General features: G+C 44.3%; 1 protein-coding gene across 8 annotated transcripts in view; it reads right to left on the reverse strand.

Annotated features, from left to right (window-relative positions):
- Positions 1–15,059, reverse strand: part of CATSPERE (catsper channel auxiliary subunit epsilon) — a 147,614-nt gene that overhangs the window by 594 nt on the left and 131,961 nt on the right. For 7 of the 8 annotated variants that reach the window (XM_035280412.3, XM_035280410.3, XM_078357195.1 and 4 more), the window contains one exon: positions 6,255–6,308. The exons of the other annotated variant lie outside the window; for it this stretch is intronic. In XM_035280412.3, coding sequence (XP_035136303.1) covers positions 6,255–6,308 — 54 coding nt within the window. The remainder of the gene's footprint in view (positions 1–6,254; positions 6,309–15,059) is intronic. 8 annotated transcript variants of the gene reach the window in all.

Genomic DNA, 15,059 nt, shown 5'->3' on the forward strand with positions numbered 1-15,059 from the left:
AAGGTGTTTACCTTTTAGTGTCTGAGGCTGACCAGGGAGGAAAATAGACAATTATCAATGCAATGAGAGGAGGAATTTCTTTTTTGAGACAGAGTCTCACTCTGTCACCCAGCCTGGAGTGTAATGGTGAAATCTCAGCTCACTGCAACCTCCGTCTCCTGGGTTCAAGCCATTCTCCTGCCTCAGCCTCCCGAGTAGCTGGGATTACAGGCAGGTGCCATCATACCCAGCTAATTTTTGTATTTTTTTAGTAGAGACGGGGTTTCACCATGTTGGTCAGGCTGGTCTTGAACTCCTGACCTCAAGTGATCTGCCCGTCTCAGACTCCCAATGTGCTGGGATTATAGGTGTGAGCCACTGTGCCCTGCCAGAAATGAAGTTTTGTGGGAGCCACACACCATGGAAGGTCTTCCAGTGGAGGGGATGTTTGAATTGAGCCTCAGCAGGAGTTAGCTGGGTATGAGTCGGAGTAGGAGTTAGCTAGATGAAAATGCCTAAGAGTGGAGGAAGAGACCAAGATGGAACACGTTTCAGACAAAGGGAGAAGCGCATGGGAAGACATGGAAACTTGATAACACCTCAGGACCTCTCCCAGACATCCTGGAACTGCAGCTCCTTCAGCATGACAGGGCCTCAGGTGCCAGGAGGAGTGGCTGCAGATGAGGATTGATAGGTGGGCAGGGCCAGATGAGAAAAACTGCTTAAGTCAAGCCTAGAGAGTATGGGTTTTAGCCTAAGGCAAGAGAGAGCTTCAGAGGGATGATACGGGATTGACATTTTACAGGCATGATTCTGGTGTGTGAAGAATGGATGAAAGCGAAGCATGAATGTGAAGGCAGAAAAACCAGTTATGAAGTATTTGTAATAATCCAGGTAAGCCATGATGAGAGTCTTAACGAAATTAATGGCCAAAGCATCGGAGAGAAGTGGATCTATCTAAGATATATTTAGATGTTAGATTTGATCAGTCTTGGCGATTAAGATGTGGGGTTTGAGAAATATGAAGGAATAGAGGCTATCTCCCATGCTTTGGGGTTAGGTTACTGTGAGGATGGTGTGACCACTCACTGATGGAGGACATGCAGAGGGAGGAGCATTTTTGTAAGGGTATGTGCGAATCTGGTTGGCTTACTTCAGTGCGTATTTAATTTAAGGTACCTGAGGGTCAGCCAGGGTGTGGTGGGGTGTGTGTGTACCACTTTACTCTTAGCTAGGTGTCAGACATCTGCCTCTTCACCTGGAACTCTGCATGGGTGCTCTTTTTTTTTTTTTTTTTCAGATGAGATTTCGCTCTGTTGCTCAGGCTGGAGTACAGTGGCCTGAATACAGCTCACTGCAGCCTCGACCTTCCAGGTTCAGGTGATACTCCCACCTCAGCCTCCCAAGTAGCTGGGACTACAGGCACGTACCATCAAACCTGGCTAATTTTTTTTGTGGGGGGTGGTTAGAGCTGGGGTCTTGCCATATTTCCCAGGCTGGTCTTGAACTCTGGGCTCAAACAATTTGTCCACTTGGCCTCCTAAAGTTCTGGGATTACAGATATGAGCCACCATGCTGAGCCTGCATGAGTGCTTCTGATCAGAGCAGATTTATTTCTTAAGCCAGACACTGTAGTGCCTTCTATTTGGTATCCTGGTGTCTGACATTAGTTTTGGGGTCCCTTTTAAACTACAGTTACTTGTTTTCAATGTTACAGTTTCCACAAGTTTCCTTTGTCTCACCCTGTGGCTATAAACATAACCTGGCCCAGTGCATGACTTCCTTCTTAGAACACAGTTAAATCACTTCACCATCTCATATCTGCCCAGCACTGTGCACAATGCTGGTAATACAATGATGAGTGAAAACAGACCAGGTCCCCATCCTTGGGGAGCTCCTTTTTAGTGGGACATCATCATTAATCAAATAATGAGAAAATAAATAAAAAATTACAACTGTGGTAAGAAGTAAGAAGGAGAAATATACAATGCAATGAAAGCTTCTTAAAGCAGGACTTAGCCTGCTAAATGGATCAAAAAACACCTTCATGGGAAAAGGAGAATTATCTTAAAATCTGACGAATACATAGAAGTGAAGTTGGTAACGTTAAGTGTAGGTAGATGGGGGAGGAGGATTCAGGTCAGAGGAAATGGCATGTGCAAAGGTCCTGCAGTGGGAGAGAGCCTGGAGAAGGACAGGACTGAAAGAAAGTTGCTGGGTCTGGAGCTAAGAAAACATGAAGGTCATGATCCAAGATGAGACTCGAGAAGTAGGTAGGGGCTACATCATGCAAGGATCACGTAGGCCAAAACTCCTTAAGGAGTTTTAATTTTATAGAAAGCAACTTGAATGTTTCAAGCTACTAAAAGTAGCATTTTGAAAAGATGACTCTGGCTCCAGTGAGGAGAATCAGCTGGAAGAAAATTGGAGTGGACGAGGGGAGATTGGCTAGGAGTCTGTTGCAGAGACAGTGGTAGCTTGGATTAGGGCGGTGGTGACAGGGTAAGAAGTGGGTCCATTCAAGGATGATTTAGGGGATTAAACGAACAGGAGACAGTTGTGGTTTGGATGAGCTAGAGAGAGACAGAGAGAGACAGGGAGAGGAATGGAAATCCTTGGTTTCTTGGTTTTGTTTTTGACTCCTAGGAGTTTGGCTCGCGTAGTTGGAGGCACATTTCATGGGATAAATTGTACAGGGAACACGTGTTTGAGGAAACATTGGAAAGCGGGGTCACCATGTTGTTCAACTCTAGAGGGTGCCATTCCCATCATAGCCTATGTGAATGGATTTTCTTGGAGCTGTGCAAGGACAATCTATATGGCCATATGTAATCGCCCTAATGGATCAGTTTTAAGGTAGATTAAATAATGGGATAGAGGAGCATGTGATTAGATCATGAGTTCACTTCTGGACATGTCCAGTTTGACTAGTCTTTGAGACAGCTAAGAGAAGAAGTTGGGTAGACAGTCGGATGTATGGCTCTGGACTGCTTTAGAGATATGATTTGGGAGTCCTGTGTATATAGATGCTAACTGAAGTCATGATTGTAGATGAGCTTGCCAGAGTGAGAAGCTCAGAGGACAGGACTGAGCGTCATGGGAGGTCGGCATTTAAAGGCTGCTAAGGGAGGCTGAGGCCCTCTCATGAGGGAGAGAGAGGCAGTGGCTACAGAAGTTTGGGAAAACCTGTGTGTGATACAACAGCCAGAGGAAGAGTCAACACTGAAGAAAGATCAAATAAGATGAGGACTGAAAAATATTAGCTCAGCGAAGGCCAAAGCTATTGTAATGAGAACTAATTGGTAGAGTGATGAGATGGAAACCAGACCGGATGGACTGGAGAAAGAGGGCCGGACACAGGGAAATGCAGACTGTGAGTCTAGACAAGCCTTTCAGAAGTTCTGCCCTGCAAAGGAGTGACTTGAGGTCACTAACAACCTATAGGAGGGATCTGGGTGAGAGGGAAAGTTGAATATACAGGAGAGAGAAGGAATAATTGATCTGAAAGTTTCCTTAGCAAGTGGAAAGGAACAGGGTGCAAAGCATAGGTGGAAGAATTATATTTAAAAAGGAGGAATATTTCCTTTGTTGTAACAAGATGGGAAGAGGAGATGATGGATACAGAGGCTAGTAGATTTTTATGTTTGCAATCAGGAATACAGGGCGTTCCTGGCTGATGGCTTCTAATTTTTTTTGTGAGGGTGGAAACAAGCTCATCTTGATTATTAAGGAAAGTAGGTTTGAGGAGGAAACTAATTAGATACAACCTGAAATCGCTGCTACAGAGAATGCTGCTCAGGTGTAGTCACAGAGCAAGTAGGTAGCTGGGGATTTGCCAGCGGGAGGAACAAATCCCAGAGGGGTGAGGGTGTACTGGTAAGTGTTCTTGAAATAATGGACTTTGAAATGTCTGGACATGCAAAGTAAAAAAAAAGAGATTGAAAGTACAGGTGGAGTTTCCAGAAAAGGTGAAGAGGGGTTGCGGTGGGTGACTGACAAGCTGGAAGGACAGGAGGTTGTGCTCAAAGAACGGGACGTCTGCACGGGCGCTTTAGGGAGCGGAGAAGTTACAAGTAATGACAGTCTGGAAGCTGTGACTATGGGAGCGGCTGGCTGAAGTGCAGCAGGGGAGGGGCTCACCGAGGAGGTGGCGAGGCCACGAGTTTGGATGCTGGATGTGAACACTGATGGTGGGGCTTGATGTGGAGAGGAAAACAGTGCGATGGGGCCAGAGTTGTGAGTGAATGAAGCCGACTATGCAGCGGACGTAGCGAGGAGGACAGGCAGCTGGGGCTGTAGCAGATGCCGTGGGCCTCAGAGGATCGGGGTATGTTTTGCGTCTTTGGTCTTGTTTGACGAGAACCAGGGTAAATAATGATTTAGAATTGATAAATAATGAGTGGGAATTGGCCCCCTGAGGTACATGGGAGGTGTAAGGAAATGGGAAAAGTAACAAAATCCTCCACTTGAGAGGACTAAAGGTGAGCAGTGTCTTCAGGGTGAGCCTGGTTTCACCTAAGGAGAGAGAGGGAGGCTCAGGGGCTGGAAGAAGATCTAGGTGAGTTCGCTGGTTAAATGGTGGCCATTCCAGACAGCAGAATGGAAACTTCGGGAACGTGGCAGAGCTGAGTGCTGAGCCGGGAGCAAGGAAGTACCAAGCTCTCTGCCTTCTACAAACTCATCTCTAGTCACTACTCAAGAAAAGGGCTCTGGGCCGGGGACGGCGGCCCACACCTGTAATCTCAGCACTTTGGGAGGCTAAGGTGGGTGGATTACGAGGACAGGAGATCGAGACCATCCTGGCCAACATGGTGAAACCCCGTCTCTACTAAAATACAAAAAATTAGCCAGGTGTGGTGGTGAGCACCTGTAGTCCCAGCTACTCGGGAGGCTGAGGCAGGGGAATCACTTGAACCAGGGAGGCAGGGATTGCAGTGAGCTGAGATCAGGCCACTGCACTCCAGCCTGATGACAGAGTGAGACTCCATCTCTAAATAAATAATAAATAAAAGAAAAAAGAAAAGGGCTCTGTTACTAAGAAAATATCAACCACCAGCCAGCCCTTGTCTGTCTCTGCTACCCTTCAGGGCCCAGGTGTTAACGGAGGCTACCTACGTCAGTAACCAAACAGACTATCCTCTATGCTGTGCTCATGTCCCGGCTGCTGCACTCTAGCTGCTGGCAGGTGAGAGCGGGGCAAGCAGGTGAGACCCTCCTCCTTTGCTCTTTATCCTCTCCTGCCTAACTTCACTTGACTCCCTCTTGTGCTAGTGGGTACTTGGGTGGGCAAACCTTAATATTCACCTAAATCAAAGATACCAACCCAGTGAGGAAGAAAAGTCACTACAAAAAGGTTATGCATGTTTCCCAAAGTTATTTAGAAACAACTCTTGACCTCATTTGCAGATTATTCACACTATTAACCTTCCATTAGCACAAATCCCCAGAAGTCAGTAATACTTACTGTAGGGCCATGAGTAACTTAATTGTTTTTTTATGCCCTTATTTAACATCTCCCCCGCAAAAAAACCCAAAAACCAAAAAACAAAACCCAAACACCCAAATTCCAAACACCGGGCCCAGAATTGAGTAGCAAAGTCATTTGGGGTCCTAATTTTAGTATTATGACTTGTAACTCTGCTCTCCAAGGGTACTGGAGCTGAGTCCAGGGAAATGCGTTTACTGTTCTCTAAACACATCAGAATGAGAGTCTGTGGATGAAAGTTGACCCAGGCTTAGAGCAGAGGGCACAGCCACTGTCCAATCCCTGTCGCCACATTCCACCGTCTGCCAAGTAGGAAGAGCTGGGACATGTTTGATAGGAAGATAGTGGCTGTTGAGTGGGATGGCACAAAAGGGGACCTTTGCTGCAGTAACAGTTCTTAGGAATTCTTTCCTGCTGTATTATGCCTGTATATACACATACAATTTTAGGATGTCATATAGCGGGGCGGAAGCTCCAGGGCTTCAGGGAAACAGCAAGTCTCATTTGGGAAGACGGATTTCATGGCCCCCCAAAATCTAAATATATTAAAACGACTGACTTTGCAGTGAACACTTCATACAAGTGTTTTTTTGTTTGTTTTAGGATTCATTTGCATTATATACTGTATAATAATATTTTTCATAATAAGATTTAAGCTGGGGACCCTGAAACGTGATTGCACAGGCTCTGTTTCTGGGAAACATGGGGAAGAGGTGCTTTTCCTTCTTGGCTGTCACTTGTATCTTTTAGAAATTCCCTAATTAAAGTCCAATTAGGCATTGCTCATTACCTGGGAATCGGTCCAAATGTCTCTATTGCAAATATAGCTGTTAGATTACAGAAACTGCAAATCAGAAAAATAATGTTGAAGGTTAAATTAAGTACAGTATATTTTAAAACTCTCCCCATGTCCCTATGGTAACAATCAAACCATATATAATCCTAGTTAAGGTGTCATTTTCTTGACAAAGGACAGAATGGATACATTTATATAACAACCGTGGTTATTTTTCATATGTACATCTCAGGCTTCTCTGAGATTCCTCAGGAGCTCTCTATCGTAACGGCTTTACATCATTTTGATAGTGGTTCCCAAGGCAACAGTAATAATGATATTAAGTATTGGCAGAAATAATAAAAACAGCTAACAGTTATGAGCATTAATACTTACTGAAAATGAATAGTGGCAAGTGCAGGGCTCATACCTGTAATCCCAGCACTTTGGGAGGCTGAGGCGGGTGGATCACCTGAGGTCAGGAGTTCGAGACCAGCCTGGCCAACATGACAAAACCCCTTCTCTACTAAAAATAGAAAAATTAGCTGGGCATGGTGGTAGGCACCTGTAGCCCTAGCTACTTGGAAGGCTGAGGCAGGAGAATCTCTTAAACTTGGGAGGCAAAGGTTGTGGTGAGCCGAGACTGTGCCACTGCACTCCAGCCTAGGCAACAGAGTAAGACTCCATCTCAAAAAAAAAAAGAAAGAAAGAAGATGAATACAAATTGAGCATTGCCATGTACCAGGCAGGATGCCAAATACTTACATGCATTGTCTTAGTTGATCCTCACAGCAACCCTTCCTTTTAGATGAGGAAACTCAGATGAGGAAGCTTAGATAGTTAAGCAACTTGAGAAAGTTTACACAGCTGTTAGCAGCAGAGGTGGGATTTAAATTCAGGTTTTTCTGACCCTGGTGCCTATCATGTTCACCTGATGCAGGCTAACTCCTTCAGGAAGCTGAGTTTTGGAGCTCAATATATAAAACTGTATTCTCATTTCTAATGTTACCGAGTATCTCTCATTATTAAGTATATTGCTTGGAATGAGGCAGGATATAGCTAAGCAAACATTTATGACATGATTTCACCTACCTACATGTGGGAGAAGACAGAAGAAAGGGGCTGATTTTTATTATCTGTTATATGCTCAGCAAAGTTAGAGATTTTTACCCAGATGCTTCATTTACTCTTCAGAGTACTGTCAAATAGGTATTATCGACCCATTCTACAGATACGCAATGGCTCAAAAAGAGCAATTTTCTTTAGACTGAATATCTTGTCATGGCAAAACTGGGATTCAAACCAAACTATCACATCAACTTGTGGAATTGGCATGTAAATACAACCAAACAACAATACAAGATGCTGTATTATAAATTCTAGGCCAGGCATGGTGGCTCACGCCTGTAATCCCAGCACTTTGGGAGGCCGAGGAGGGCAGATTGCCTGAGCTCAGGAAATTGAGACCAGCCTGGCTAACATGCTGAAACCCTGTCTCTACTAAAATACAAAAATTTAGCTGAGTGTGGTGGCCTGCACCTGTAGTCCCAGCTACTTGGGAGGCTGAGGCAGGAGAATTGCTTGAGATGGTGCCACTGCACTCCAGCCTAGGTGACAGAGTGGGACTCCAACTCCAACTCCAAAAAAAAAAAAAAAAATCGAATGAGTGATGTAGACACCTATCACAGGAATCAGGAATTTTCACAGCAAGGGAGCCACCAACGCCTAAGACTGATCACAGAGGCTTGTGCTGGGTCCTAAAGGTTGGAGTTTAAATAAGTAAGGATGAAGGTTAGGGCATTCCAGGTATAGGAAGAGATGAGCGAAGGTTTGGAATAGGAATGAATCTGGTGCATGTAGAGGACAGGAGAGGGAGTTTTGCAGGTGTGCGTGTGTGCACGTTTGCATACGTGTGCTCAGGTGCCCTCCATGGGGCTTTAATGAAAGGTGTAGGAATTTTGACTTTACCCTTTTTCTATAAAGGAGTCATGATTGTTTTTGAACTTAATTCAATAGTGGTTTGTAAAGTGATTTGGAATAGAGAGACTAGATGTAAGTGGGCCATATAGAAAAACCATAAATAGTAGTAAACAACCCAGCTCTGTGACAATGAGGTCTAGACTTGGGTAGAGGCAACTGTGACTGGAAAGAGAGCCACGTTGATTTTTGATGGAATGAAACTGTGATGGGATCAGCATGGAATAAGTGCAATTGGAACTTTATGGTTTAAAAGTTGTTGGGTGTAGTGTCGTCAAATGGATTGGGTTGGTTGATGGCATGGATCAGGAATTCTGCATCCTGACTGATTTTCTCTCTACTTGTCCTATCGATCTCTAAGAGAGGAGTGATGAAATCTCCATCTATAATTAGGAGTTTATCTGTTTCTCCGTTTAGTTCTGTTTTTGTTTCAGGTATGTTGAAGCTGTTTTAAAGGTAAATCCATGTTTAGGATTACGACACCTTTTATCACCCTGCAGGTGCCTCTTTAGATCTTCCTCGCTCTGAATTCCACTTTATCTGGTATTCATGTGGCCAATCTTGCTTCTTTTGGCTACTCTTAGCATGCTTTATCTTTTTTATGCCCAGCGATATCACTTTTACTGAGGTGTTGACATTGCAAGCATAACCCAGTTCTTATCATGCTCCATCTCACAAACACACTGTTTGTAGACAGATTTAGATTCTGCCAAGTTCTAGAGAGTAATATGAAAGGGACACTCAGAAGAGGAAGGGTTACATAGAAAAGTAACTGCAGAATTTTGCTAACTTATATAAGCAAGAGCCTAAGAATATGTATAGAAAAAATGAATTCTGAGAGTGTTAGACCAAGGAAGTGCAAGCATAATTCTAGGTCACATTCAGTTGTTGACATGAATGCACTAAATGAATTAGAGATGCCAGAAGTTCTTTATTATAATGTACAGAGAAAGGGCAATGCTGGAGTGAGTTTATCAGAGGTGAACCACTCATCCTCCTTGAGATAGGACCCGTAAGATACTGCATTCACCACAGCACTGAGAGCCGCATCAGTGACAGAAACACCAAAGGTATCGATCCCAGAACACTTCCCAATAAACTTCCTGCATGCTAAGCTTCATCTCAGAGTTTCCTTTCCAGGGAACCTGCAATGGCTAGAATAACTCAATTTAAATTATTTGCTTGAACTGTTCAGAAGACTGATGAGTTTTGGGGACTGATAGAATATCATCATGAGATTAATCAATAGTTGCTATCTCCCCCACCCCATGTAGCCTCATCAAAGAAGCAAATCAATCCCACCCCAGCATCTTATAAGCAGCCATTCATTTAGTAAATTATTCCCTCCCCCCCACACCACTAACGTATGCATGTAAACCTTTAACAAACTGCTCTTCAAACCTGAATGAGTTCTGAATTCCAGACACTTAAATATATTACACTGTACAGAAAACAGTAAAAGTTAAAAAGTACGTATGATGTGGGAGCTTTCACCACCATCTCTCAACACTCAGATATCTGCATAGCAAAGAACATGAGCTTTGCTATCAGACTGACTGAGGCTCAAGCTTTGTTTCACTCCATTTTCTGCAGCCCTGGGCAAGAAACCCAACAGGCAGAAAGGATCAGAAGCAGCTTGCTTTCACCCGGGGAATCCCGCAGTCCACCTCCCTTCTTGCCTCAGGACCACAGCCACTCTACGATCCTGCTGTCATGGAGTTTGTTTCCATCATCATCTCATAGAACACCATGCTGGTCCCTGTATTGATGATTAGAATCAGTGTATGTATAAACATACACTGCAGATATATAAGTAAGATAAAGGAGACAAGGCCAAGCATTGTGGCTCACACCTATAATTCCAGCACTTTGGGAGACTGAGGCAGGTGGACTGCTTGAGGTCAGGAGTTTGAGACCAGCCTGGCCAACATGGTGAAACCCCATCTCTGTGAAAAATACAAAAGTTAGCCAGGCCTGGTGGTACATGCCTGTAATCCCGGCTACTTGGGAGAGTGAGACACAAGAATTGCTTGAGCCTGGGAGGTGGGAGTTGCTCTGAGCTGAGATCATGCCGCTGTACTCCAGCCTGGGCCACAGACCCAGACACTGCCTTGAAAAAAAAAAGAAAAAGGAGGCAAGGCCAAGTGTGGGGGCTCACACCTGTAATCCTAGAACTCTGGGAGGACTGCTTGAGGCAAGGAGTTCAAGACCAGCCTGGGCAACATAGCAAGACTTCATCCCTAACAAAAAAAAAAAAGTGGGGGGAGACAAATCCCATAAGTTGTGTCATGCATGATATACCCTGAGAGTAAAAGACAAGTTCCTGCTTTTTATACCTCCTTCCACAAGAAAGGGATACATCTTTTTATGGCACACTTTGGATTTTGGAGGTAACATGTACCACACATAATTTGGATGTGCTTCCCCAGATACACAGAGAGACCTGAAAGTCAGCCAGAATGGGTCCAGGTGAAGAGCCTGTTTAGATGGTCCAGGTGATGCAGATAGGGCTGAGATGTGGCTCTTAGGACCTGACAGATCTAGAGGTACTTGCTCTGTCTATGGCAGATGAGGAAGCTGTATGACTGGAAGTTCTGATGGGGAACATCAGCAGATGCCGCTACAGTTTTGAAGCAAATGCAAGAACTCTTGGGCAAGTAACAGGTTTCTTGAGAAACAGCTCATGGCTGGGGTATTGGCAGAAATTGAACTTTTGACCCCCAAACACCAAGTAACCATGAAACCTGGTTGCCTCTTATAACCGAGCGTTAATCTTAGCTCTACCACCAGTAAGTCAGAGCTCTGTCATGAAGCGTAAGTACAGAACTGGTCTTGGGATGCCTAATGCACAAAGAAGTGCACGAATAGCTGACTTACAGCTCCCCTTTGCCTAGACGTGGGGAGTTCTTCACTGACTAAAAGAAAAACATAGGAGAAGCATTTACAGATTGCTCTGAATCCAGATGTGGACAGCTGTGGCGCTACAGCTCCATTCAGATGTACTCTCAAGGAACAGTGGAGAAGAAAAGGCCCCTGAGCATAAAGACCTTTAAGTGCTATATATTTTCCCAGCTTTGCTAACAGGAGAGATGGGCTGAGGCCTAATCACGGGCAGAGGTAAATATGTGGCTACATGGCCAGGACTTGGAAGAAACGAGAGTTAATGAGAAGAAATATTGGGGAAAAGTATGTAGATGAAATTCTTAGGATGAGACTAATATATCTGATTTTTTGAGTTATATGTGAATGTTTATCAAAAAACGTTTACCAGAGAGGAAGCTCTTACTTCATCGCCTGAATGCCCTATGGTTAGTCTCTTTCCCCAGCTACTCGAATGCTTGCTTAATGGGCCCATACACAATCCAGCTGCGGTGCCTAGGACGGCCTTATGGGCATGGATATCCCCTCACCTGGATACTACCACCACTAAACACCACAGAGGAGCCCCCTTTATCCACAGAGGATAGTTCTAAGACCCCCAGTAGATGCTTGAAACCATGGGTAGTACCAGACACTACATATAACAACGTTTTTCCTATACATACAAACCTATGATAAAGTTTAATTTATAAATGAGGCGTGGTAAGAGATGAACATAACTAGGAATAAAATAGAACAATTACAACAATGCGACAGCATCACTACTTTTGCACCTTGTGGCCATGACAAAAGAAAGTAAGGGTTACCTGAACACAACAGTATGGCTTTAACGCTACAACGGATCTGATAACCCGGTGGGCTGTGAAGTAACTATCAGGCAGCTTGTGCACATAGTGCGGATACACTAGACAACGAGATCATTCACACCCCAGGCTGGACGAGGTGGGTCAGTGCTAAATTCTATCATGTTGCTCAGAATGGCATACAATTTAAAATCTGTGAATGGTTTACTTCTGCAATTTTCCATTTCATATTTTTGGACCACTGTGGATGGCAAGTAACTGAAATTATTAGAAAGCAAAACTGTGGATAAGGAGAAATAGCATGCAGGTATACCTTGTTTTACTGAGCTCCGCTTTACCGTGCTTTGCAGATACTATGAATGGCACCAACAGACTTGCTCGATACAGGATTACCACAGACCTTCAATTTTTATAAACATCATGTGCTTACTTGATGTCTCTATGTCACATTTTGGTAATTCTCACAATATTTTGATTATTTTTTATTTTATTTTTCAGATGGAGTCTCACTCTGTTGCCCAGGCTGGAGTGCAGTGGCATGATCTTGGCTTACTGTAATCAGCGCCTCCTGGGTTCAAGTGAGTCTCCTGCCCCAGCCTCCTAAGTAGCTGGGACTACAAGCATGTGTCACCATGCCTAGCTAATTTTTTGTATTTTTAGTAGAGACGAGGTTTCACCGTATTAGCCAGGATGGTCTCCATTTCCTGACCTCATGATTCACCTGCCTCAGCCTCCCAAAGTGCTGGGATTACAGGTGTGAGCCACCGCACCTGGCCTCAATTATTATTATTACTATTTTTAAACAGGGTCTTGTTCTTTCATCCAGGCTGGGGTACAGTGGCACAGTCATAGCTCACTGCAGGCTTGACCTTCTGGGCTCAAGAGATCCTCCCCCTCGGCCTTCTGAGTAGCTAGGACTACAGACGCATGCCATCATGCCTGATAATATTTTTTTGAAATAATTGTTGCAGTGATGGGATCTCATGTTGCCAGGCGGGTCTTGAACGCCTGGTCTCAAGCTATCCTCTCTCTCTGGCCTCCCAACATGCCAGCCTTTTTCATGATTACTATATCTGTTACACGATCTGTGGTCAGTGATCTCTGATGTTACTATTGAAAGTGTCCTGGACTGTGCCCATATAAGACAGTGGACTTAATCAATGTTATGTATGCTCTGACTGCTCACTGACCCCGATCCCCATCTCTCCCCTCAGCCTCTCTACTCCCTGAGACACAGCAATATTGAAATTAGGCCAGATAATAACCTTAAAATAGCCTCTATGTGTTCAAGTAAAAGGAAGAGGCACGTCTCTCACTTTAAATCAAAAGCTAGAAATGATTAAACTGAGTGAGGAAGGCATATCGAAGGCTGAGACAGGCTGAACCCACGGCCTCTTGCACCAACAGTTAGCCACACTGTGAATGCGAAGTGTTTGAAGGAAAATGAAAAGTGCTACTCTAGTGAACACACGAATGCTAAGAAAGTGAAACAGCCTTATTACTGATACAGAGAAAGTTTGAATGGTCTGGACAGATTATCAAACCAGCTACAACATCCCTTAAACCAAAGCCTAATTTAGAGCAAGGTGCTAACTCTCTTCAGTCCTAGGAAGGCTGAGAGAGGTGAAGAAGCTGCAGAAGAAGTCTGAAGCGAGGAGAGGTCGGTTTATGAAGCTTAAGGAAAGAAGCCATCTGCGCAAGGCAAAGCAGCAAGTGCTGTGGAGAAGCTGCCGGAAGTGACCCGGAGGATCCAGCTGAGATGACTGATGAAGGCGGCTACGCTACTCAACAGACTTCAGTGTGGATGAAGCAGCCTTCTATTGGAGTAAGATGCCATCTAGGACTTTCTTTCTTTCTTTTTTTTTTTTTGAGACAGAATTTTGCTCTTGTTGCCCAGGCTGGAGTGCAATGGTGAGACCTTGGCTCACTGCAACCTGCACCTCCTGGGTTCAAGCGATTCTCCTGCCTCAGCCTCCCAAGTGGCTGGAATCCCAGTTGCCTGCCACCACACCTGGCTAATTTTGTATTTTTGGTGGAGATGGGGTTTTGCTATGTTGGTCAGACTGGTCTCGAACTCCTAACCTCAGGTGACCACCCACCTTGGCCTCCCAAAGTGCTGCGATTACAAGTGTGAGCCACCACACCCAGCCTCATCTAGAACTTTCATAGGTAGAGAAGAGAAATCAGTACCTGGCTTCAAAGCTTCAAAGGATAGGCTTTCTTGTTAGAGGCTTGATTCGGGCATGTGTCCTTGTCATCTTCCTTAAGGGTTTTTCCCTTTGAAGCCTCAGCTTTTCTGATCTAATCTCTATCTCTGCTAGGGCCCCACACTTGCTCCCCTTTCCCCTACGTGTTGCCTTGTGATTCAGGTCACCAGGGATACGCAGATAACCCTAGGGAGGATAGAGTGTCTTCAGATAACTCCAACAGGATCTAAAGAATTTGCACTTTTTTGGAATTTCTGGCCTACAAATAATTCCCTCAGTTTCCCACCAGTGTGGCCGTGCATTTAAAAGGTGTATGCATGTTAATACTGTACAGGAAAGGTTTTCCCGGAACACTGAATCTGTCATATGGTAAGAAATTGAGGCCTATTTATATTTTTTAGTTTCTAGCCTGAATTGTAGCCTATAAAATTATGTTCTTTCACTTGTTAAAATTTTATATTTGGTTCACGACAAGATTATTGCTACTTCAAGTGTTTCCCTAGGCTCTGGAAGAGAACGTGTGTGCTCTGTAGGTATTGTAAGATACAGCAGATTCTCCCCACTACCCGCTCCATGTGCTTCTATTCCGAAGCGAATAAGAGATGGGAAATTTGAATCTTCCCTTTTCATAGTTGGTCTTAGTCCTGCTGAGCCTTTCACATGTGAACATCTTACACAATAAATATGACTGTAGTGTTAACAGAGAAACAGCACCCACTTTTACTACCACATGGCTCAACATGTGGATAAAGTATTTCAAGTGGGACAAAACAAAAGAAACAGTGATCTGTTCAGATGTCACTGGAACTACTGACTGGCTCTATTGGACTCACCGAGAGATGCTGTTTCAGTTTCCAGTGTGACACCTTCTATGGGAAATCAAAAGTAATGTTGGCCACATGCAATATTATCCTTACGTGCTGACTTTGAGTCCTAATTCCTGGATAAGCCGA

Source organism: Callithrix jacchus, chromosome 19 (genome assembly GCF_049354715.1).
Source record: "Callithrix jacchus isolate 240 chromosome 19, calJac240_pri, whole genome shotgun sequence".
Lineage (NCBI taxonomy): Eukaryota > Metazoa > Chordata > Mammalia > Primates > Cebidae > Callithrix > Callithrix jacchus.